Source organism: Aristolochia californica, unplaced genomic scaffold, assembly GCF_029961685.1.
Source record: "Aristolochia californica isolate CCGP_79_NKW_82.1479 unplaced genomic scaffold, dmAriCali1.0.hap1 SCAF_2, whole genome shotgun sequence".
NCBI classification, from domain to species: Eukaryota; Viridiplantae; Streptophyta; class Magnoliopsida; order Piperales; family Aristolochiaceae; genus Aristolochia; species Aristolochia californica.
Window position 1 is genome coordinate 45,484,216 of NW_027181881.1, and position 22,048 is coordinate 45,506,263.

The 22,048-nt window shown below is 38.5% G+C and overlaps 3 protein-coding genes across 3 annotated transcripts; 2 read left to right on the top strand and 1 right to left on the bottom strand.

The window, feature by feature from the left end:
* Positions 1–384: 384 nt before the first annotated feature.
* LOC137957366 (WD repeat-containing protein ATCSA-1-like) lies at positions 385–9,562 on the top strand. Its single transcript, XM_068805132.1, has 9 exons — positions 385–697; positions 2,932–3,192; positions 3,277–3,436; positions 3,536–3,711; positions 3,987–4,227; positions 8,503–8,657; positions 8,746–8,835; positions 8,922–8,993; positions 9,289–9,562. Exons 1-9 carry the CDS (start codon positions 548–550, stop codon positions 9,346–9,348), a joined length of 1,365 nt encoding a protein of 454 aa, XP_068661233.1. The 5' UTR covers positions 385–547; the 3' UTR covers positions 9,349–9,562.
* A 6,535-nt stretch (positions 9,563–16,097) lies between these two features.
* Positions 16,098–19,600, top strand: LOC137957365 (IQ domain-containing protein IQM3-like). Its single transcript, XM_068805131.1, has 9 exons — positions 16,098–16,476; positions 16,644–16,758; positions 16,892–16,957; positions 17,080–17,168; positions 17,414–17,501; positions 17,827–17,973; positions 18,152–18,244; positions 18,557–18,658; positions 18,786–19,600. Exons 1-9 carry the CDS (start codon positions 16,136–16,138, stop codon positions 19,224–19,226), a joined length of 1,482 nt encoding a protein of 493 aa, XP_068661232.1. The 5' UTR covers positions 16,098–16,135; the 3' UTR covers positions 19,227–19,600.
* A 22-nt stretch (positions 19,601–19,622) lies between these two features.
* On the bottom strand, positions 19,623–21,695 carry LOC137955161 (pentatricopeptide repeat-containing protein At3g53360, mitochondrial-like). The gene has a single exon (XM_068802032.1). It carries the CDS (start codon positions 21,693–21,695, stop codon positions 19,623–19,625), a length of 2,073 nt encoding a protein of 690 aa, XP_068658133.1.
* Between the last annotated feature and the right edge of the window lie 353 nt (positions 21,696–22,048).

Here is a 22,048-nt window from a genome sequence, read left to right on the forward strand (position 1 = left end):
GTAATATTGCATAGATTTTTACATGGTCGGTGGCTGCATTGGATTTAATAATATTGATTTTAATGAGTATAAAGTAGTTAAATTGATCCAACGCCCCCTATCGGCAGTTGGCAGTGATAATGGAACAGTAAATACTCATAAGCTTACACGATAAGAGTCTTAAGACAGAGAGATTCTTGACATTATTGATGCAATTAAAAAATTACAAAATATTGTTACTTAGTAATACAAAAAAAAGGTTACTTACGAGTTGTCCGTTCAATGCCATGGCGCCGCGAGCCTCAAGATTCATGTTGGCCCTGAACTCGGAACGGAGTTACCTCGGTCGGGAGTTGAAAATGGAACCGAGTCCTGAACTTTTGGTTTTCCCTTCCTCTCGGTAAGAGTCCGCAGCCGAGCATCGTTCCTCCGCCTCTAAAACAGTCTGATTCACACGACGAAAAACCTCGAGTGTTTCTTTCTCCTCACTCTCGTTTCCGAGATCTGTTAACTGCTCGCGAGCAATTTCTGTCTCGGCTTCTGGGACGAAGAGAGATGCTTAGTTGGGATGTGGAAAGAGGTGGGAGATCGCGAAGCGGGTCGAATCAGCCCGAAATCTTTTGCCAGTCGCATCCGCTCCCATCGTCTTGCTTCTCTCCAGCTCTCCAACCGTAAAGACATAGTTACTCCTCACCGAGGCGCCGTCAATTCTCTTCAGGTATAAGCTTTGCTATATAAGTCATCCTGCTTCTTGAATGTTCATGCATTACTCAATAACTTGTCACCGAACCGAGAGTAAGTACTCGTTGGAGGGTGTTTGCCACTTTCCGTATGTCTCGAGGAAATACTAGTTATTGGTAGTGATTATGGCTGTTTATTATCCTTGCAATACTCAATTGGACTACTCAGTTGCTCGAAATTTGGGCTAACAGAAACTTGTTGACTTTTTCCTCCTTGGGCCAGCTACTGATTTACATTTAAGGATTATACAGTTAGAAAGAATCTCTCCAGGGAGCATACGACAACTGTAGGATTTTTACATCGGTATTGGAAATATGAATAGCAATAATCGATTGGCTTGTCAATGATGATATCGTAGAAGCTGGTTTGAAGAAAGTCTGAAGTTTAAGAATCAAAGTTAAAGAGTCTGGAAAATCCAATCCAGAACAGGAAATTATGTGACCCGGAAACACATGACAGAAATTTATTAGAACTGCAGCAAGAGATGAACTTGAAGAGTCTAACGCAAAAGGCAATCATATTAAAAATCATTGTCGTGGACTGCACAGTCAAGAAGTAGCCCAAGAAAAAAATGATGTTTTAAGGAATTGTAGGTTCTAGAGATGAGGAAACTTATAGAGAATAATAAAAACTGACAAAAGCTAATAATGCATGAATAAAGCAGCATATATAGGCCCTGGTAACGTTTACAACAAGTTCAGATAAAAGGGGAGCAAAAAAGGTGTCTATGCAATAAATTTAAGAGAAAAGCTACAATAGAGACCATCTTAAATGCTTTAAAAAGTGTGAAAGTATAACTGGTCAATTTTATTGAAGGAGGACGAGATAAAGGAGGGGGAAAACACATTGCATAGATGTCTAAATGAACATCTACAAATACAACTTAGATTGTAAAAGGATCCACATTAAGCCCATTGCTCTGGTCATTTTTTTAAGATGAACGAGATAAAGGAGGAGGAAAACATATTGAACAGATATCTAAATGAACACTTATAAAATAGGCCTAGATTGTAAAGGATCAACATTAAGCCCATTACATTTTGTATTTGTCATAGATGAACTAGTAGCTATAGTAAAGTGATAGGCCCCTGGTATTTGTGGAAAATATAGCTTTAATTGACAAATCCAATGGCAACTGGCAGTGTGGAGGCATGTGTTTTTTTTAATCCAAGGATTCCAAATTTAGCCAAAGTAAAAGGGAACAAATTGCCTGTAATTTTTATGGAAAATTCCAAGGGTTTGTGAGCCTGGCATAAACTAGGGGCCACACTATACCCAAGAATTACTATTCTATTGTGTGGACTCCATCTTTTGAAGGAAAGGTGACAATATAGCACTTAGGATACTGTTTTATATATAAAATGAGGACTAGTGTCTGGAGGGGTTTGTGATAGGCACATTGTTTTGAAGAAAGCGAGAAAGCATAATACCACAAAAGAGTGAAAGCATAATCTGCCTGACAACTGGTAGGCCATCATACTCGTTGTAACAGGATATTCAATAGCAGAGAAGCAACATCTGCAAAAGATGGTGGTGTAAGATGAGAATGAAGATGAAGGAAAAAATGGGAAACACAGAATTAGAGATGCGCTAAGTAGGGAGCATCTAAGAGAAGCACTAGTTAAAAGAAGTTGTTTGGGATGGTTTAGTAATGTTTAGTGAAGACCTAATAGTGCACCAATGAGAAGGTCTCATCAACATTTAAAAGCAGAATATTAGGTTGTTTCATACATAGCTTGATTTAGAAGTCATTTTTTAACTTGTAGAGTGAGCAGACATGTAATAATGCAGCCATGGATTCACATAAAAAAATCTTTTCTTTTATTGGCTACTAAATTGGGTATTCAGACGCAGCATTGGTCAATTTGGCTCTTCCTATCTGCAATGTCAAAAGTTAATATGTTATCATGTGTTGGTATTGAGGGACTCTTTTTCTCTGTGTCATGAGTTTGGAAATTAGTAACAGAAGATGCTGCTATAAACATGAAACTACAGGATTCTCAAAACAAGTTTTCATGTATTATAGACCAAAATATCTTTGTGAAAACTGGCTTCTGAAAAATTGTAACAGAAAAAGAACTTGTGTGCTGTATGAACCATGAATATGCTTCAGACATGCTTTTCTATATGTAGTCAATGTTGACTTCTACATATTTGGAGACCTTTAAATTTAAGATGTTTTGCTGGCAATGCTTTGGACAACAAGGTCAGGTTGATCTGACAGAAGGGCGATATCTTTTATCTGGTGCATCAGATGGATCAGCTGCTATATATGATGTCCAGTGTCCATCAGATTATGATGGAGCAGGCCTGGTTGCTAAGCATAAACACCTTTTCGTTGTTGACAAGCAAGTTGAATATGGACACAAATATGCCATATCTTCCGCAATTTGGTATCCTATTGATACAGGTCTCTTTGTTACGGGCTCATTTGACCATTATATCAATGTTTGGGACACAAATACCACTCAGGTAAGTTTTTTCTTTTTCTTTTTTCAATTTTGTATGCCTAAAACTCTTAAACTACTTGTATTTAAAAGAATACTCCTCTTGTAGGTGGTGATCAATTTTAAAATGCCTGGGAAGGTTTATAGGACAGCTATGTCTTCCCTAGCTACGTCTCATATGCTAATTGCTGCTGGAACAGAAGATGTTCAAGTCCGTCTATGTGATATTTCTTCTGGAGCTTTTACCCACACATTGTCTGGTCACCGAGGTTTATCTCCTTAACAATATCTCTTCATGAGGTTTTCTTTTTATATATGATAATAAACTGTATATTTGAAAAAAAAATTATATTATGTCGTGATGGCAGATGGAGTCATGAGTGTAGACTGGTCTACATCAAGTGAGTGGGTTTTGGTAACAGGGGGTTGTGATGGTGCAATTCGGTTTTGGGACATCCGGCGTGCTGGCAGTTTTCTTGTTCTGGATCAGTCCCAAACTCAATTTGGGAGACGACCACCACTGCTAGAAAAAACTTCTATGAAGGTGAACACCTATCACTGCTGTTTCTGTTGCTCTTTCTTTCTCTCTATTCCCAAAACTTAATAGAAATAAAATTTGCCAAATTAGTAAAATCTAAAGGGGATTCTGCACGTACATTCTAATTCATGTTGACTGTTTTTTTGTTGTTGTTGTTGTTTGCCATGTATCGAAGTAAGTGAAATACACCAATTTCTCTTTTTAATGCATATTTTCTTCTACTTCAGAATTTTTATTTTTTTTAAGAGAACTGAGTATTTGAAAAACAAACTTGTTATCAGGGTTTGGAGACACGAGCTTTGTCCTCAGGACAGGCTCCTGTGAGTGGAAGGGCAACACAAAAGAAAACTGGTTCTGGTACTAGTGTGAAACATTCATCAGTCATTCGGAATCAAAGAAAGGGTTTGGTGGCACAGAGACTGCATCCAGGGATGATAACCAGTCATAGCCGTGCAACTGCTCATTATGGTGCTGTCACTGAGCTAAAGGTAACTGCAGATGGCATGTATCTATTGAGTGCAGGTCAGTTGGATATTTTTTTATTTCTTTTGTTGGTAATATGTTAGAATGTGTCTAATATTTGGAAAGATTTCCAAGACTGAAACAAAAAAAGAATCTGTTTAGTTTTACAGCGACGGACTTGGTGTTAGAATCCTTTTTGCATAAAAGAAAAACACATGTGTAACCTATGTTCTATAGACATTGAGAGTTCCTGTGTTCCTTATTTTTCTTTAATGGTTGGGAGTTTTCTTCTCATGCCTATAAAATCTCCAATTGAACACTTGATAAGAGCATATTTGATTTCATGTGGATATGATATGGAGCTCTGCATATGTTTTGTAATTTGTGCACTAATCAATCCAAACTGTGGCTTGGATGCTGACTTTTTTTTGCTGTTGACTATTTTTTTCCTATTTCCTGGCTCCACTGAAAATTTAAGACTTAGATGCTGTAGGATCTGAACATAAAGTAGTTGAACATTGTGCAATGCTTATAATCTACTTGCAGAAGTATGTGTGATTTTGCCTTTTGGGGTTTTCAGGACCAGATCCGAAGTGGACTAACTTCTGCTTGCCTTTGGTGATACAATTCATTGCATTGGTCATGTATGTGATGTGAATGCTTCTACTCAGACGGCCAAATGGCCACTTAATTCTCAATGTAGTTAGAAACACAGGATAAGTGTACGGATGGAACTGTTGCTTCATGATCCTGTCTTCTACTACTACAATGAGAATGTGGTGTGTGTTAAAGTCTTGCTATCATTCTATGGGAGGACCATTGTCTGATGCTCCTCACTTGCTGAAGCCTTGCCATTCAGTGAGTCAGTGGATGTCTTCCAATGGGAACTCAGTTTATTAGTCATGAAGCTTTTGGCTGTAGTCTCCTTAGTGTCCTCTAAGATAGAGTGCCTAATACTCCTCCATATGAGTCGTTTGTGGTACATACCTAAGGGGAAACTAACTGCATTTTCCTTGAAAAAGGGAACCTAATTTGATGATTAGTGAAGGAAGGATTTGGCTTTAATTTTGAAGTTAGTTAGAAAACTTAAACCATAATTCTGATAAGTAACATGAGCACTGTCTGGAGATTGGCTATGGCTGTTGTCCCATGGGTTTGCAGAATGAGTGTAACAGATGAACCTTTAACAGCTCTTTCAGCTCTCTCGGAGGAATGAGTACATAGATGGAAGTTTACCAGCTCTTTGGCTGTCTCGACGGCATCATTGAGAGCATTTTTTATGCTTCCTGTTTTGGGACAACTTGAAAGGAGGCTTCTGTCTCCTCAGCTCTATCACTTGCCAGTACTGGAAGCGTGTTATTAACTCTGATGGTCATGTTTGCACTGCCTCTTCCCTTCTGATCCCCCCTGCTGTTACCTTGCTCAAAAAGTTAAATGTTTATGGGGCTTCACTTGAGTATTCTGATCTTTCTGATGTTTGTGTGTCATCTGAGATTTTGAGGGAAGGACCCACCTGGCTAGTGTGACACCCCATTGGCAGAGCTTAGGGCTCTCCAATATGATGTCAAGCTTCTGCCCTTCAGTTCTCCTCCCCTCTGATTATTTAAGGATACTTAGTACTATTGCAGTTCTCATCTCTGTGGCTCTCTTATAGTCAGTTGACAGTGTAAATGTCTTATCTGCCAATGGAATTCCTGGTGCTTTAGCGTAGTGTATGTTAACTGTCAGGAATGTTCCTTCATAAAAATAACTGTCAGCAATGTTCCTGTTGCAAACTCACATCCTCGTGTAATCTGAGGATAGAGTTTTTTCCTCTCCCTTCTTCTGTATTTGTTCTTTAATCTAAAGCTTTTCACATTACTGAAAAGAATGAAGCTGATAATGAAGAATATGATAAAGCTTATCTGGTCCAACCTGGTTAAAGTAGGCATGGTCATTATATTGCATGTTCTTCTTCTTGTGATATGTTTAGCCAAAGGCTAGGTTTAAATTAAACCAGCCTATTGAGAATATGACTTTTATGTATTTTTTCTCCTCTTTTGAAAGGTAAACTTTATGTGAATACTAATTATTGGAAGTGTTTGTTTACATTCAGTTGCATCAAATCTATACAGATTTGGTTATTGTTGTATTTTATTATTTTTCTTATCTTCACAAAATCTCACTTATATACAAAACATATCTTGTGTCAATAGTCTGGCAATTGAAAAAGTGCTTCTCTGGAGAAGGGATCCAAACAAATTCTAAATGCCATTTGGTCAATAGGAAGGAAATCTGTTCTTGTAGGCTTAAGAACAAAAAGAATTGGAAGTAAGTCTATTCGCCTGAGTAACGGTGGTTTGGTCTTGCAGATAAAGGTTTTGAATAATGCTCCCTTAACTTAGGGGTTATGAAGATTCTTAACTGATCAGTTGAGCTTGAGGAGGATACTAGTCAATACTAAGTAGAGATATGATGAGCATTATTGGCAGCTCACTGCCTCCTTCCTCACCCTTACCTCTGGTCTTTGTAAGTCAAATTTGCAAGATATGCCTAGTTTTTCCCATGCTTGTCATATTCATGTTTGCACTGGTAGTTCTACCAACATTTGGCTCGATTATTTGGTGGGGGAGGATGTCCATGTTAACATCTTCAGCACAAGTCACAATGCTAAGATTTCTCCAGTTACAGCTTTATACTAGATCTTGGAACCTTAAGTTGAAACACACTCTCACTGAAGAGGAGGCTCTGAAGGCCTCAAAGGCTAGTTATTTACTTTTCTTCCTTTTTTATTCCCATATTAGGGGAGTGAGAGACAACAATGTGATCTAGAAGTTCTTCACTTGTAATACACTATCGCCTCTCAATATGCCTTTGCAATACTGACCAATCTACTAGATTAGCGTTGCCAATCTCTTGATTCATACTGGCACCTTCAAAATTTACACTTCATGCGTTGTGCTGCAAAACATGGAATCCTTGCAGTTGATCAAATTATTCGGTGGGGAAGTGTGACTGATAGCTAGACCTGCACCCTGTGATGGGGCAGAGGAGACTATTATCACTTAATACTTCATTGCCCACTAAATGTCCGATTTGGAGCACCTTCTTTTGAAAATTTGACCTTCAATCTTTCTTCCGTCATTTTGTCTTCCCCTCAGAAGGCTTGCTGTAGTTTTACTTTTGATGGTAGCTCCAAATGCAAAGTAGGCCCGCTGGGCATGCTAGCATAACATGTGACTATGAGGAGGTGAGTACCCGGCTTTCTCAATGCTTTCAGCCATTGTGACTTGTAGAGATGCAAAGTTAAGAGATTAATACAATTTTCCAACATTCTGAACAAAAAAAAAAAATTATTGTGGGAAATTTTCTGCTGCTTGATTAGTTCTTGCTGGGGTGGAGGAGACTGTTGAGTACCTTGTTTTTTTGTTGTGTTGTGGAAATTGGCTTTCTTGTGGTGTTGCTGCTTTTCTTGCGATATACTGGTTCCTCTTATTGAAGCTTTTATCATTGTAAATTTTTCTCATCATTATCAAAAGATATTAATACATCGTTAACAAATGAAAAAAAAGAATAATTCAGATCAAGTGAGAAGCCTGCAAATATTTCTGCAGTCAACACTAAAGCCAGTGGCCATGAATGTTTCTTAGAGTTAATTAAAACAAAGTCTGTCTCAAATACTTTGATACTGTTAAATTATTCTGCAGGACCAAAGACAATTAATTCTAGAAGAATTTGAAAAATTGGGTGAAACTGTCAGATGGTTTTGTTTGACAATATCTTAGCTTTTTTATTTTTATTGCTTACTCATCTTCACTTCATTTCCGGTGATCTTCTGTGAATCAACTTAAATCTTGTAAAGAAAAAGTCAAGTTCACAGGATCCTAACCATGTGATGCAACTCAAGTTCCTGGTGAAAAAAAAACGAAAACTAGTTTTTTCTCTGATAAGTTTGAAACCTGAGCTGAAGAATGGAATTTTCTTGATATCCATTATTTAGATTGTTATTCCAATTAACCAAAATTCGTTTGGATACACGATTACCTTCAGCACAAAGTAGGAGATTATGTTTTTCATGTCATTAACGTTGAGTATCTTGTTTCGAATAGTACTTTCTCACAAGCTCTTTTCTTTGCCTGGGGAGAACTATTTAATGAACTAAACATTCTTACTTATAAAAAAGAAAAGCCAATTTCAAACACATGAGGAATGCTGGCGCTTGGTTCGTAGATATCATTGTGCAACATGTTTAGTACGACTGTAACCAAATGCACCATTTATCTACTATTACAGGAAACTTTTTATTTATCCACTTTTTGTTTATCTTGTTAAAGGAGTCTCTGTTTTGAATATCAGGCTCAGATTCTAGACTGAGGCTGTGGGATATTGAGTCTGGCTGCAACACCTTGGTCAACTTTGGGGCTTTGAGGCTACAAACCGGCAAACCAGTACAGCTGGCAGTTTCTGATGATTCATCTGTTATTTATGTTCCTTGTATGACAGCTGTCAAGGTATGGTATGTCAGTTGTTGGAATCTGCTACATGGCAAGTCCTTGTTTCCATGAGTCCAATTTAAATTTAATTCAATTTGCTTTTTAGGCATTTGATTTGTGGTCGGGTAGGACATCTATGACATTTCGTGGGCACTATGAATCTGTTAACTGCTGCTGGTTTAGTCCGCAAGATCAGGTAAGTTTATGCTATTCCTGAATTTTTTTTTTTTTTTGGTGCCATTACTAGTTGAGTTTTGATTAGTTATTCGTTTTTTATCCAAGGAATTGTACACCGGGAGTAATGATAGACAAATACTTGTATGGTCTCCATCCGTTTCTTATTCTGAAGAAGTGGTAATCTCTCTCTCCTTTTTTTTTTTTTTTTTTTTGAATGAGTAATCTCTCTCTCTTGCTAGTAATTTTTTCTTACTTAACATTTTCTTTAGAAATTTAGATACATTAAAATCTACTGAACCTAGGAACATCTAAAAGTAAAGCGCTGAAAGCCAAGTGATATAGAGAATAACGATAAGAAATAACAAAATAAGAAGAAAGAGAATACACCTTTCATTTGTGAGTTTGCATTCATTTGTACTTCTGATCTTTTCATGTAGAATGACATCAATTCTTTTGTCTCTGGAACATGCAGGATGATGGTAACAGGACAGGACGTGTGCTACTTTCGGATCAGGATCACTGGAGTGACTGAATACATGAAAAAGTTTTTTCCAATTCCATTCTGACCATGCCTCGTTTCGGGTAGAAGGTCTTATTGCATTCTGTATATGTTTTTCTGACTTACTGGTTTTCTTGACGATAAATACAAATTCTAAAGGAGGTTTTGGCTGTAAGATGTTTCTTTCGGTGTATAACACAAGGTGGTTTTGGTTTTTTAATCTCATTCTTCTCTTAATTTGAGCAAATCATTGATATTCTTCTCAGGCAACAGAAAAGATGCTCCTCAAGTCTCTCACACTCTCACTGACTTTTACAGAATCAAACTGGAGAAAGATTTTTTTTTTTTTTCTTAATCGAGATATGTTGTGACTAAAGGACGAGTCTGCATCTAAACAAAAAATACTTTTTAAATATAACCTAATCAAGGGTAATTTTCAAATGTCTTTTGTACATGTTTTTTCTAGTTTCTGATCATGAAGAGCACCCTTATTCTCACTTTCTCGCACTGCCATGCGGCTGTAATGGCGTTCAATAGTAAATTACTACTAGAGCCTGTAAAGTGGCGCACCGTAAGTGCAGTAATATTTTCTTTGTATGAGAGCTCCTTAAAACTTTTATGGAGGAAGGTTGTCAAAATCTTCAAAAAGGAAGAGCTTTCATGACAACGATTAAAATGGCCGAAAGTGAACCAATGACATCTGCCAATGCTGGAACTGTCTATTAACAAAATGAAAGAGCATTAGAAAAGGGGAACAAAGTGGAAGAACTGAGAACACCAAAATTACTGACTCAGGATCAATTGCTTTAATGTCAATCCATATGACAAGGCGGAAGAAGAACCAAAACGAAATTGGGAGCGCCTCGAGATTCACCGACATGCAAGCCCTGAACACTTTAGAAAGGGACAGGATGAGATGGGTCAAAGAAAGAATGGCGTGGACGGTGGCATCAGAACAAGAAAGTCAAGTTTCTGATCTTACCATGTAATTTATTGATTTGACATGCATAGTCAATTTTCACGTTCACGACTGGAAATTCGTTTCGGTATAAAAGGTTTTTCCTAAGTCAAATCCCAACAACCTTGCTCGTCTCTCGTTCTTCCCAGCTAGTTGGGTCTTTCTTCTTGCTCTTTCATATTTAGAAGAAACCCCATCGCCGTCATACTTCGGACGTCATTCTGCGCTCGGCTCCTGCGGATTCTTCGTCGAATTCTGCAAGGTATGTACTGTTTCTCGTGATTGTTTAAAATATGTAGGGGTAAGTCTTCCAAGTAATTCGATGAGACTTTGAGGAACCATTTGTAATCCCAGAAAAGTGAAAATGTTTTTAATAACTTTATCATTGTGTATATAAGCATTGACATATAACTAAAAACAAAACACCTGTATCACATGCTTTCTGAGTTACTCGTCTTCTTCTCCATTAAAACCTCTCTGCTAAATAATTTTACCTGTTTCCCCGGATGCCCTCTAGGTTGCCCATTTTTTCGTTCAGCCCAAGTTCTTATTGCATCTCACACAAAAAAGCCACCCTTCTTGCTGAAAATTGATGACTAAAAAACCAAACAAATGCTACTGATCTTGCTGGTGAGATACTTTTGACTTTTGAGATTTGCATCATGTGTTTTAGCCCAGCCCATTGTTTCTCCCAGATTTCCTTCATTATATCTATTTTTAAGAGGGGATGGAAGGGTTTTTAATTTTTAATGATATTTTAAGAATATCATTGTATTCATGAAAACTTAATCATTAAACTTAGAACCTTATTCATGGTTCAGATTATCAAAATTGAACACCAGTTCTGTTAAAACCATTGCGCTAAAAGGCTTTGAACCTTTTAGGAAAGCAACCGCATGGATCTTATACAAGGACTGGCCCGGTCGATACAAACAAATATTCCAACACTCCCCCGCACGGGACCTACCTGCTCTGATACCATGTTGAAACCATTGCGCTAAAAAGCTCGAACCTTTTAGGAAAGCAACCGCACGGATCTTATACAAGGACTGGCCCGGTCGATACAAACAAATATTCTAACACTCCCCCGCATGGGACCTACCTGCTCTGATACTATGTTGAAACCATTGCGCTAAAAGGCTCGAACCTTTTAGGAAAGCAACCGCACGGATTTTATACAAGGACTGGCCCGGTCGATACAAACAAATATTCCAATAAGTTCTAACTATTAGTCAACTGAAAACTCTTAATGGCCAAAGCATAAAATTTTTATCAAACAATCTGTCATTTGTCAAAATTGAGTTTTGGTCAAAATTTGGATTAATTGTTGGAGAAAAAAAAAATTGGGGTGGTTGAAATCATTCCCACCGCATCATAAACGAAGACCCTTCCAAATTGAAGAGAACTTTGTGAGGAGAAGTGGAGAAAGCACTCGAAAAATTCATGGGAGCTTCTGCTGCCATATCAGCCGCAAGCGTGGCAGAATGCGTTCAGCATTTTATCACGGCCATGGATTGGCTGAAGCTCAATATGGTTGCCGTAGATCAAGTCCATCCCCTGTTGACAGGTTTCAATAAACAAGCTCAGTATTTTGCCATCAGATTATGAGGGGAAAGTGAAGATAGAAGGATTGGATGGAGAAGCTCTCTAAGATGGAAGCTGCTGATGAGCTGACTGAGCAACAGACGAGACAGCTTCATTTCGATCTTGAGTCTTCGTACAATTTATTCATGGCTGCACTACCCAATGCTGGAAACTGATTGTGACATGTCTTGTCTTGAGAGACTTTTAGTTCATTCGTTTCAATCTGTATCAGTGCTGATATATCATAAATGCCTTCTCTCATGAGGTGATAGTTGTATCAGCCGAGATTACACTAGCTGGATCCTTGAGGTGAATCTTCACCCTCTATAGGTGGTTCTCTCTTATACTTTTCAACTGCTAGAGAAAGAGATCGATATGCCAACGTTGGGCATTTGATGCCTCCATTATTTTGTCGTCTTGGGTAAAACTTTTGGAGGGGCAGTGCGGATTTATAGTCAATATACAGACGATGAAGTGTTTTTTTTTTGGCACTGATTACTGAAATGGCTTTATAGCTTCTAACAGAAAACACCAAGAAATTCTCTTGATAGTGGACTGGAGATAAGATGTGACTTAAGAGGGCCGGGTGTGCACTCTTTAAATGGAGAAGTTTCTATCAGGCACCAGTGTTCCCCTTTACTTTCTCTTAGAAAATACCAGAAAAGGAACAGCGGTTCTTTGCATTACATCTTGTGCGAGGACCGTGGATGAAGACGTTCCGACGTACTCTGAAATTTATGGTGCAGTGAATGATACCGTGTCTGTTTTTCCTGCAGTCGCAAACACAAACTTTTTTCTTTTTCTTCTGGGTGGTCGAGACTAAAATGGATCCGTTGGAGTGAGGATAAGGGCACATGCTGATAGAGATAGATAGAGATAGAGATCGATGTAAACACTGTATCCAACTACGATACGTAGATGAAGAGCTCTTCAGTTAATTACAAAGACTAGCTCTTCAGCTATGTCTACATTAAACAAAATAAAAATTATTTGCATGTGAGAATCCTCAGGCATCATGTACTTCCAAACACAAATGAAAAGCATGACCTGGATGCCTTTTGGAATGGATAACTGGAATCAGTTCAGAATAATGCAGAAACTTCAGTGCCATAGCTGTATTCTGTTCTCAGTCTCAAGTTTAAACTGCATCAAACAACAAGTTGCCACCCTCTCTGTCTCAAATAAAACTTTTTCTTCTTTTTTTCTTGTAACTAACAGCTCTAGAGCTTGAAGATTTCATGGTGTTGGTTGGTCTCTCTTGAAGGTCAAAACTCAAAACAACTCTAGGAACTGTTGTCAGCCACTACATGAAATTGATTTTAGAACATGGTCAATATTTGTGCTTGCAGAAGAGAAGAGAGACAATACAGGGAAGTGAATCCATAGAAGAGACAGAAATTAGACCCAGACAGCTTAAACAGCATTAACCATTTCCATGTAATCTTATTAGAAAACTTCCCACGTGGTTTGCTAATGGACCATGGCTTTAAGTTAATGAAATCTAGATGACTCACTAGTTATCGACATGGTTGGAGAGCTCGACACAGAAGGACACAAATAAATTTTATTCTTTCTCTCATCATCATCCTCTAGATGTTTTGTAGTTTAAAAATGAGGAATCTACACAAGACAGAAATTAAATCCGTACAAGTTGGGCTTCACCTTCTTTTAATCTATGATCGTTGAATATCCATGCATTAACTTCGTTTTTTTATCCTACTAGTCTTTATCAATGAAAATGACATTTCCTGAGCATAAGATGAAATCTGGCTTTCTACAGAAATGAATAGATATATCTCACGATCACTTACCAACTATGGACTTTCGATGCATTTTTTCCACGAGAGAAGCTCTTGAATACAAGCACAAGACCCGGAGTCTTCTTGGCCGGGCGTGACTGACAAACATGAAATTCAAACCACTCCGTTGGATTACTTTTCCTGAACAAAAACATTTTAGCATCAAAGAATGATTCTTGTTGACCATATTTTTTTCCCACTTCCAACCATTTTAGCTAAAAGAAATGTATGGCAACTGCGTGGAAGTGTAACACAAGCATCACCACCACATATATATAAAAAAAAAAAAAAAAAAAACAAAAAAACGGAAAAAGGAAAGTTTATCTTCTGCTTCAACATTCCAAGCTCGTGGCAACGACGAACACATGGCCTGGTCAATGCACAGAAGGTACTGAAATAAGCAAATCTCATGCTCAATGGGTTCATCGCGAAGTTTCACGGATTCTGCTTCGGCAAAACGACATTCCAGTGAGCCAGTCTGACCACATGGCCTGGTCAATGCACAGAAGGTACTGAAATAAGCAAATCTCATGCTCAATGGGTTCATCGCGAAGTTTCACGGATTCTGCTTCGGCAAAACGAAATTCCAGTGAGCGAGTCTGACCGTCCAGACTTGTTTCACGTACATATCCATCAAAGCCTCTCAGTCCTGGTTGCTTTTCGGTTTCAATTGTTCATCTGTTGTAACAAAAGCAAAAATAATGAGAAAGATTTGGACAGCCACTAAATGGGAACCAGACGGGTTTAGAAGATTCAACAGGAGTTATTTTAAACCACAAGGAAAAGTACAAAGGAGACGTCATCGTGCTACAGTGAACTAAGGAACCAGACGGGTTTAGAAGATTCAACAGGAGTTATTTTAAACCACACGGAAAAGTATAAAGGAGACGTCATCGTGCTAAGTTATTGAGATATTTATATCAACCGGGTCATTGGAGATTTAGCTGTTGTGATTTTCTATCAAATTTGAGTCTTTTAGCATAATAGTTTTAACATGGTATCAGAGCAAGTTGGTCCCGTGTTTGAATCCCGCTCCCACCGCTGTTCACGACTTGTTCCCCGTGCTTTATACGGGCCCCAAATTTGAATTTCACGGATTATCCCGTGCGGGATAGTGCTGAAATATTTATATCGACCGGGCTAGTCCTTGTAGATTTACCTGTTGTGCTTTTCCAATAAGTTTGAGCCTTTTAGCGCACTGGTTTCAAAATCTACAAGGACTAGCCCGATATAAATATCTCAACAACAGTGTGTTGACCCAACTGATCTTCCATGGCAAATATTCCTGATTCAACTTTGGTATGCTTTTCCGGGTTCTTCTGTTCAAGCTTCCAGGATTTGTATATATATCTAGACGGTGTTAATTAGGTGTCTTGAATCCGATTACCCGACCCGACCCAATTCGAAACCGCGTTAGGACCCGATTAAGAAGTTAAATCCCTCTGATTTGGGGGTTTTTTAGGAGAGGTCGAGACGACGAGGGTTTTGGGGATTTTCTGTGTAGAGAAAGAGGGGTTTGTCGAGGGAGAAATCGGACCTCGATTTTGTATGTTTGAAGTTGCAAAACTTCACCCGATTTTGGTAGATTCTAGGTTGTCGCCTAACCACGTAATATCGTTTCTTTCGTACGTTCCTTTTTATGTTATGTGAGTTGGTTTACTAATTTTTTTACTGGAAGACGGAATACCAATTAATATGGGACTAGTAGCCGTAGGGGTTGTCTCATACGCAGATTTTACTACGAGACCGCAATTAAAACAGTAAATATCGCTTACGCATTTATTGGACCCTACTCGAAATTCCCTAGTAGTTGTTGAAATGAGTATAAATATTACTTTTTATCCACCTAAATCCATCAAAAGTCGGTTGTACCCAACTTCTTTATTATAAACAGGTAAAGTAAAGTACTTTAGATGATTATTATTTAATGCATGACACTTTAAAATAAATGATTTTTTTATATTCTCTCTCAAAAATAAAAAATAAAAGTAGAAAAATCTCATAAATAAATAAAAAATTAAACCCTATAAAATAAACTAAAAGTTTATTTTATATATATTGTATTTTCATTTTGCTAAAAATCATGGGTTGGGTTGGGTGCCAAACCTCACCCTAAACTTCAACCCTAAAACCCAACTCCAATCCTAAGTCAATCTCTAAATTCCTCTCATCCCAAACTTTGGGTTATTATGTAATTTAACATTGATTTAATGTTATAATTTTTTTAAAAGTTATCCTATGTAAAGATTATTATATTCTCCCATAAATTACAGCAGGTAACGGTGTCAATGTAGAACCCGCCAAATCCCTGACTCGACCCAGTCATTAATGGTTGCTGACTTGACCTGGCGAGGGCCCAACGCTACCACCGACGACGTCATCGCCTCACCATAAAAGTTTGTCCCCAGTCGCCAGTTGCCACTCTGACCTCTCAGCTTCTCTTCTGTTCCCCCTCGAATAATCACGGACCTCTGATTCGATGACCATGGAGGTCGAGAATGCTGCTTTACCCACCTTCGACCTCCCGCTTAACGTCGCATACAAGTGCAACCTCAGTCTCGACGTCGGTCAGTCCTCCGACTTCTTCCCCTCTGCCGGCTTGGACAGCTCCAGCACGAACTCGACGGAGATAAGCGACTATGGAGGGATTGTTTCCGAGTTGGCGACTATGGAGGTTGTTGGGTCTACGACTGAAACGGATGCGCCTTCTGGACGCGGATACTTGTCGACGACGGCGGCTGTGAGGCTTCAGAAGGTGTACAGGAGCTACCGCACTCGCCGGAGGTTGGCGGATTCCGCTGTTGTCGCCGAGGAGCTCTGGTGAGTTCCGGAAAAGACCAGTTTTGGCTCTGCTCTGTTTTTTCCTTATTTTTTCTTGGACTGGTCTTTTCTTTTGTACGTCACAGATTTTTTTCTTTTTCCTACAGTCACCCAATTTTCATTTCCTTCTTTAATTATTTTTTTCTAAATCGTTATATTTCTTGTAGGTGGCAGCTCATCGATTACGCTCGCTTAAATCACAGCACAATTTCGTTCTTTGATTACCTGAAACCGGAGACTGCTGCCTCCCGATGGAATCGAGTTGTAGTAAATGCTTCAAAGGCATGTTCCTTCAGCCATTCGTCATTTATACCGATATTCCTTTTTTTTTTTTTTTTTGGACTTTCGTATTTTCTTGCCTTTTCTACTTTATCCCCTTTTTTTTTGTTTCCTAATGTAATTAAATTCTTAACAGGTCGGTAAAGGTTTATCTAAAGACGAAAAGGCAATGAAATTGGCTTTCCAGCACTGGATTGAAGCTGTAAGATTCTTTCAGAAAAAAATAGTAACTAAGATTTTTAATTTACTTCTGCTCTTTGCTCTTTTGCTTACTTTTTTTTGCGTACTCTTCTCTAACTCCTGTTCCAATTACGTATTGAGCAGATTGATCCACGGCATCGTTATGGGCATAACTTGCATATCTATTACGAGGAATGGTACAAGGCTGATCCCGGCGAGCCCTTCTTTTACTGGTAAGCAAAGATCTCCGACCGTGTCTAATCAAATTGAGCAACCTTAACAAGGAAACGGAGATTGCTACGTTTTTATCAGAATTAAATTCCAATCCCCTGATATGCGACTCTGTTCTGTCTTGAAAATTTCTACCATATAATGTGCCCAAGTTTTTATCATAATCAGAATCAATGAATGATTCACAAACTATCGCATTCTGAAATTTTCAGACAGATTTCGCTCAATAGCAACGTTTTTCTTGTAGGCTGGACATCGGAAATGGCAGGGATGTTGATCTCCCAGCATGTCCAAGGCCAGAGCTTCGACAGCAGTTCGTTAAATATCTTGGTCCTGTAAGTCCTCTCTTCGTTTGGGCATCCACTAGCTCCTTTATGTATGTCTACAACAGATATAAAATGAGGGTTGTACCTTAATTGATCCTGAATAGGCAAAGTACACGAACTCCAAGAGGTTTGGGAATCTTTTTTCATACAAATTTGATGCAGGTTGTTAAACTGCAAGTGATCTTAACATCTTATTACCAAATGTGGAAATATCTTGAATATCCTGATGCCATTCAATTATCCTTCAAAAAAACACCTTATATAGATGCTACATGGTCATATGGCAGACAGGATTTCTAGTTGCTCACTTTTTTTTTTTTTTTTCTATCTTTAGCAAGAGAGAGAGCAATACGAGTACATACTGATGGAGGGGAAAGTTGTGCACAAGCAAACTGGAGAACTTCTTGAGACAACTACAGCAAGCATAAAGGGCAAGTGGATTTTTGTGATGAGCTCCTCTAGAAAGCTCTATGCGGGTCGGGTAAATAAGCAACTCTTTAATTGTATTTCTACTATGTAAAAATTATACTGTCTGGAGGAAAAGCCACATGAAAATTGTTATTACTGGAATCTTCTGTTCTACCTTCTTTACTACTGGCTATGATTTTCAAAAAAAAAAAAAAAGTACTAACCCTTAAATGATATCTTCTGTTTCTTAGAAGAAGAAAGGGATATTTCACCATTCGAGCTTCCTTGCTGGAGGAGCTACACTAGCAGCTGGAAGATTTATTGCAGAAAATGGCGCACTGAAGGTATGGCATTCAACATTTATGTAAAGAAGAAAGTGAATCATTTCATTTTTCATTATCACAGAAAATAGACTATTACTGGAGGGCTATGTACATTTTGCTTGTGCATAGCCACATATACTACTACTACACATCCTAAATTTTATGTTTCAAGATTTTGAACTAAATATCATTCAATTAAAACAAGCAGCTGAATGCAGCAAATGCTGGAACTTTTGCAATTAAGACTACCACTCCAAGCAAACAACTGTTTGCAATATTGGTTGGTGTGACATCCTTGTACTCAGATCTTTGACATTCTTCTTTCCATTGCAGGCTATCTGGGCATACAGTGGACATTATCGTCCAACGGAGGAAAACCTAAAGATCTTTTTAGATTTCTTGAGCGAAAATGGCGTCAATCTTGATGAAGTCAAGGTATGAACGTGTTCATAGTTGTCCGATTTTCTCTACTTAGTTCTGTGGAGGGTTGGGTCCATAACCGTTTTTCAAATTGATACAGATAGGAGGGTTGGGTCCATAACCGTTTTTCAAATTGATACAGATACTCTCCTCATCCAATGAAGATTATTACGATGATGTCAAAACTGTTGAAAGGAAGGAAAGTACTGAAGTCTCAGCAGAATCAGAACTCCCGCAACAAGAAGTTCCAGATGAGAAGGAGAAAGACTTGTCTTCAAAACCAAATGAAGTTGCACCAGTTGATGAAGGTCAAGTAAACTACAGAAGGACTTTATCTGGAGGTCTTCAGAGCCCAAAAGCAAATGTGCCTAAAAGAGTTGTGCTTCAGAGAATCAACTCAAAGAAAGCAACACATTCATATGAACTGGGTCGTCAGTTGTCTAGAAAATGGTCCACTGGAGCTGGTCCACGAATTGGGTGTGTGGCAGATTATCCTCTTGAAGTAAGAGTGAGAGCACTTGAGTTGGTAAACCTTTCACCTCGGACACCACCCACCCCTTCTGCTCAGTTGCCAGTCTCGTGAATGATTCTCTGGGCTCCTCTTCACTCACTTCTGAAGCATCATGAGCTGACAAGTTACATGCTGCTGGATGCTTAATTTATTTTATCTTTGAGTTCATCTGACTTGGCATCCAATTACTGCTCAAGGTTGCCTTTCAGTTAACAGTGCTATGTAGAATCCTGTTTTGCTTCTACCATATCACTCAAACTCCAGGAAGGGCATATGCTGTAATGAAGTTCATGAGATGAACTGAAATGCTGTTTTAGTATATGTGGAGAAATACTTTCAGTCAATAGTTTTAAGTCGACTAGGAGCTGTGTCAACAGAAGTCCAGAAATTTCCAGATTGACTGTATCCCGATTTAATATATATCACCTTTTGACCGAAAAATTTCATTCTAATTGTTTCACTTGTTCCTCATGTTGGAGCAAAAAGGGCTTCTGATACATACCCTTCATCGATCATTTGCTGAGTCAATTCAGCCACAATTTTGTTGATGAGATCAGTATTCCTATGAGCTACATCTCCGGATTTGAAAATGTGGACTATACTTTGCACTTCAATCCAGCTACTTCCTGGCTCTTTCTTGAATCCTCTTTCTTTGGTGGCCTTTCTCATATTTGCCATTTCCTCCAACATCTCTGCATCAGAATATAAACTCCCCAACATCAGATAAGCAGAATAATCATCAGGGTCAATCTTCAAAATATGTTGTGCAGCATATTTTCCTAATTCCAGTTCTTTATGGTTCTTACAAGCAGCCAAAAAACTGCGCCAAATAACCTTGTCTGGCTCGATAGGCATTTTTGCTATAAAATCGTAAGCCCTACTGAGTTGACTGGCTCGTCCATATAAATCCACCATGCAGGAATAGTGATCAATCCTCGGGTTGATCCCATGTTCTCTGCTCATCAAATCAAAGTAAGATGCACCTTCTTCAACAAGACCAGCATGTCCACATGCAGATAAAACTCCAATAAAGGTGATATCATTGGGTTTAATACCTTCTACCTGCATTTGGTTAAAAATGTCTAAAGCTTCTTTTCCAAACCCATGCTGGGCGTATCCAACAATCATACTGTTCCAAGTGATCAAGTTCTTGCTGGGTGTAACATTAAATATTTTCCTTGCATCACTCAATTTCCCACACTTTGCATACATGTCTATGATTGCTGTCCCAACAATTACACCAGAGGCAACGCCATACTTTATTGTGCAGCAATGAGTCTGCTTACCCCATTCAATTGCTGGAAGATCTCCACAAACGTTCAAAATACTGGAATAAGTGTAAGCATTAGGAGACTTGCCTTCGAAGTTCATTTTCCGGAAAAGTTCTGTTGCCTCTCTGCAGTGACCCCACTGAACATGTCCTGCAATTAACACATTCCAAGTGACCAAATCTGTTTGGATCATTTCAGAGTATATCTTCATGGAGTCTGTCAAACATCTACATTTTGCATACAAATCCAGAAGCGCATTTCCAACAAATTTTTCTAGTCTAAACCCCAATTTTATTATCATACAATGGATTTGTTTCCCCTCTTCTATCTGACAAGCGGGAAGAACAGATGAGAATGTATGTTCATGTTGTACTCTGCCAGTTAAATGTAGCTCAGAGAAGAGCTTAACTGCTTTCCTCTTGTAACCTCCTTGAGCATACCCTCCTATAAGTGCAGCAGATGAGGTCAATCCCGGTTCTTGTAACTCAGAGAAAATCTGTTCAGCGCTATTTAACTTCCCACATTTCACATAAAGATTTATAATCCCTGTCTCAACATATGGATCAGATGCAACCCCGCATTTGATCAAAAGGCTATGCAGTTGCATACCGCTATTTATATCTCCAAGGCTCGTGCATGCCCCTAACACAGTTGCTGAGATGAACTCACTAATCTCCACACCCACCTTTCGAGACTGCACAAAAGATTGCAAAGCTTCCTCATCTTCTCCACATTGACAAAACCCAGCAATTATTGAACTCCAGGAAACCAAACCTGGGTCTTGGATTTCATTAAACACGTGCAGAGCACTTCTTATCATCCTACATTTTGCGTAGAGACTGATCAGAGAATTGCTAACATAGCTAGTTAAATCTTGTTCAACTCTATATAGCCTTCCGTGGATCTCTTTGCCAGTTCTCAAAGACCCTTTGCTTGTACAAGCCGAGATAGCACTGACATAAGTGAATGCATTCGGTTCATAGCCTGCATCAATCATTAATTTCTGACACTCTAAAGCTTCTTCTGCTTGACCCATCTTGGAGTAGGCCGATATTAAAATTGTCCAAGAGACCATATTCCTTTCAGGCATTTTATCAAAGGCTTGGCGGGCAGCTTCAAGACACTCACATTTCGCATACATTGAGATCAAGTGGTTGTTGGAGTAAACATCATAGAGAAACCCAGATACTATCATTTTCCCGTGAATCACTTTGCCTTTGAAAAAGGATTTAGTTTCACCAAAGGCTCGTAAAAGCTTGGACAAAATCATTGAAAATATCACATGGCAATTGTGCAAATCAAAATTCAGAAGAGTATTGTAATTTTAGCGAGGAGAATCCCAAACTCATAATCTGTTTTTGAGTTTTTAAATCGACTCCATCAGCTAGTTGCCTGCTGAAGTCCACTGGTTTAGAACTTTTACGGTGACAGAAGTGCATACTGAAATAACTCTTATCGTATTGCTACTCAGGAGAAGTTATACTGCTTAGTGTTAATTTATTAGTTTATAGTTAATTTTAATGATTTTATAGCCTAAGAGTTTCCATTATCGTATACATATTAATGTCTCTTTGCTAATCTAAACGTGGATAATTAAAGTATAAGTTATGATGTTCGATCGGG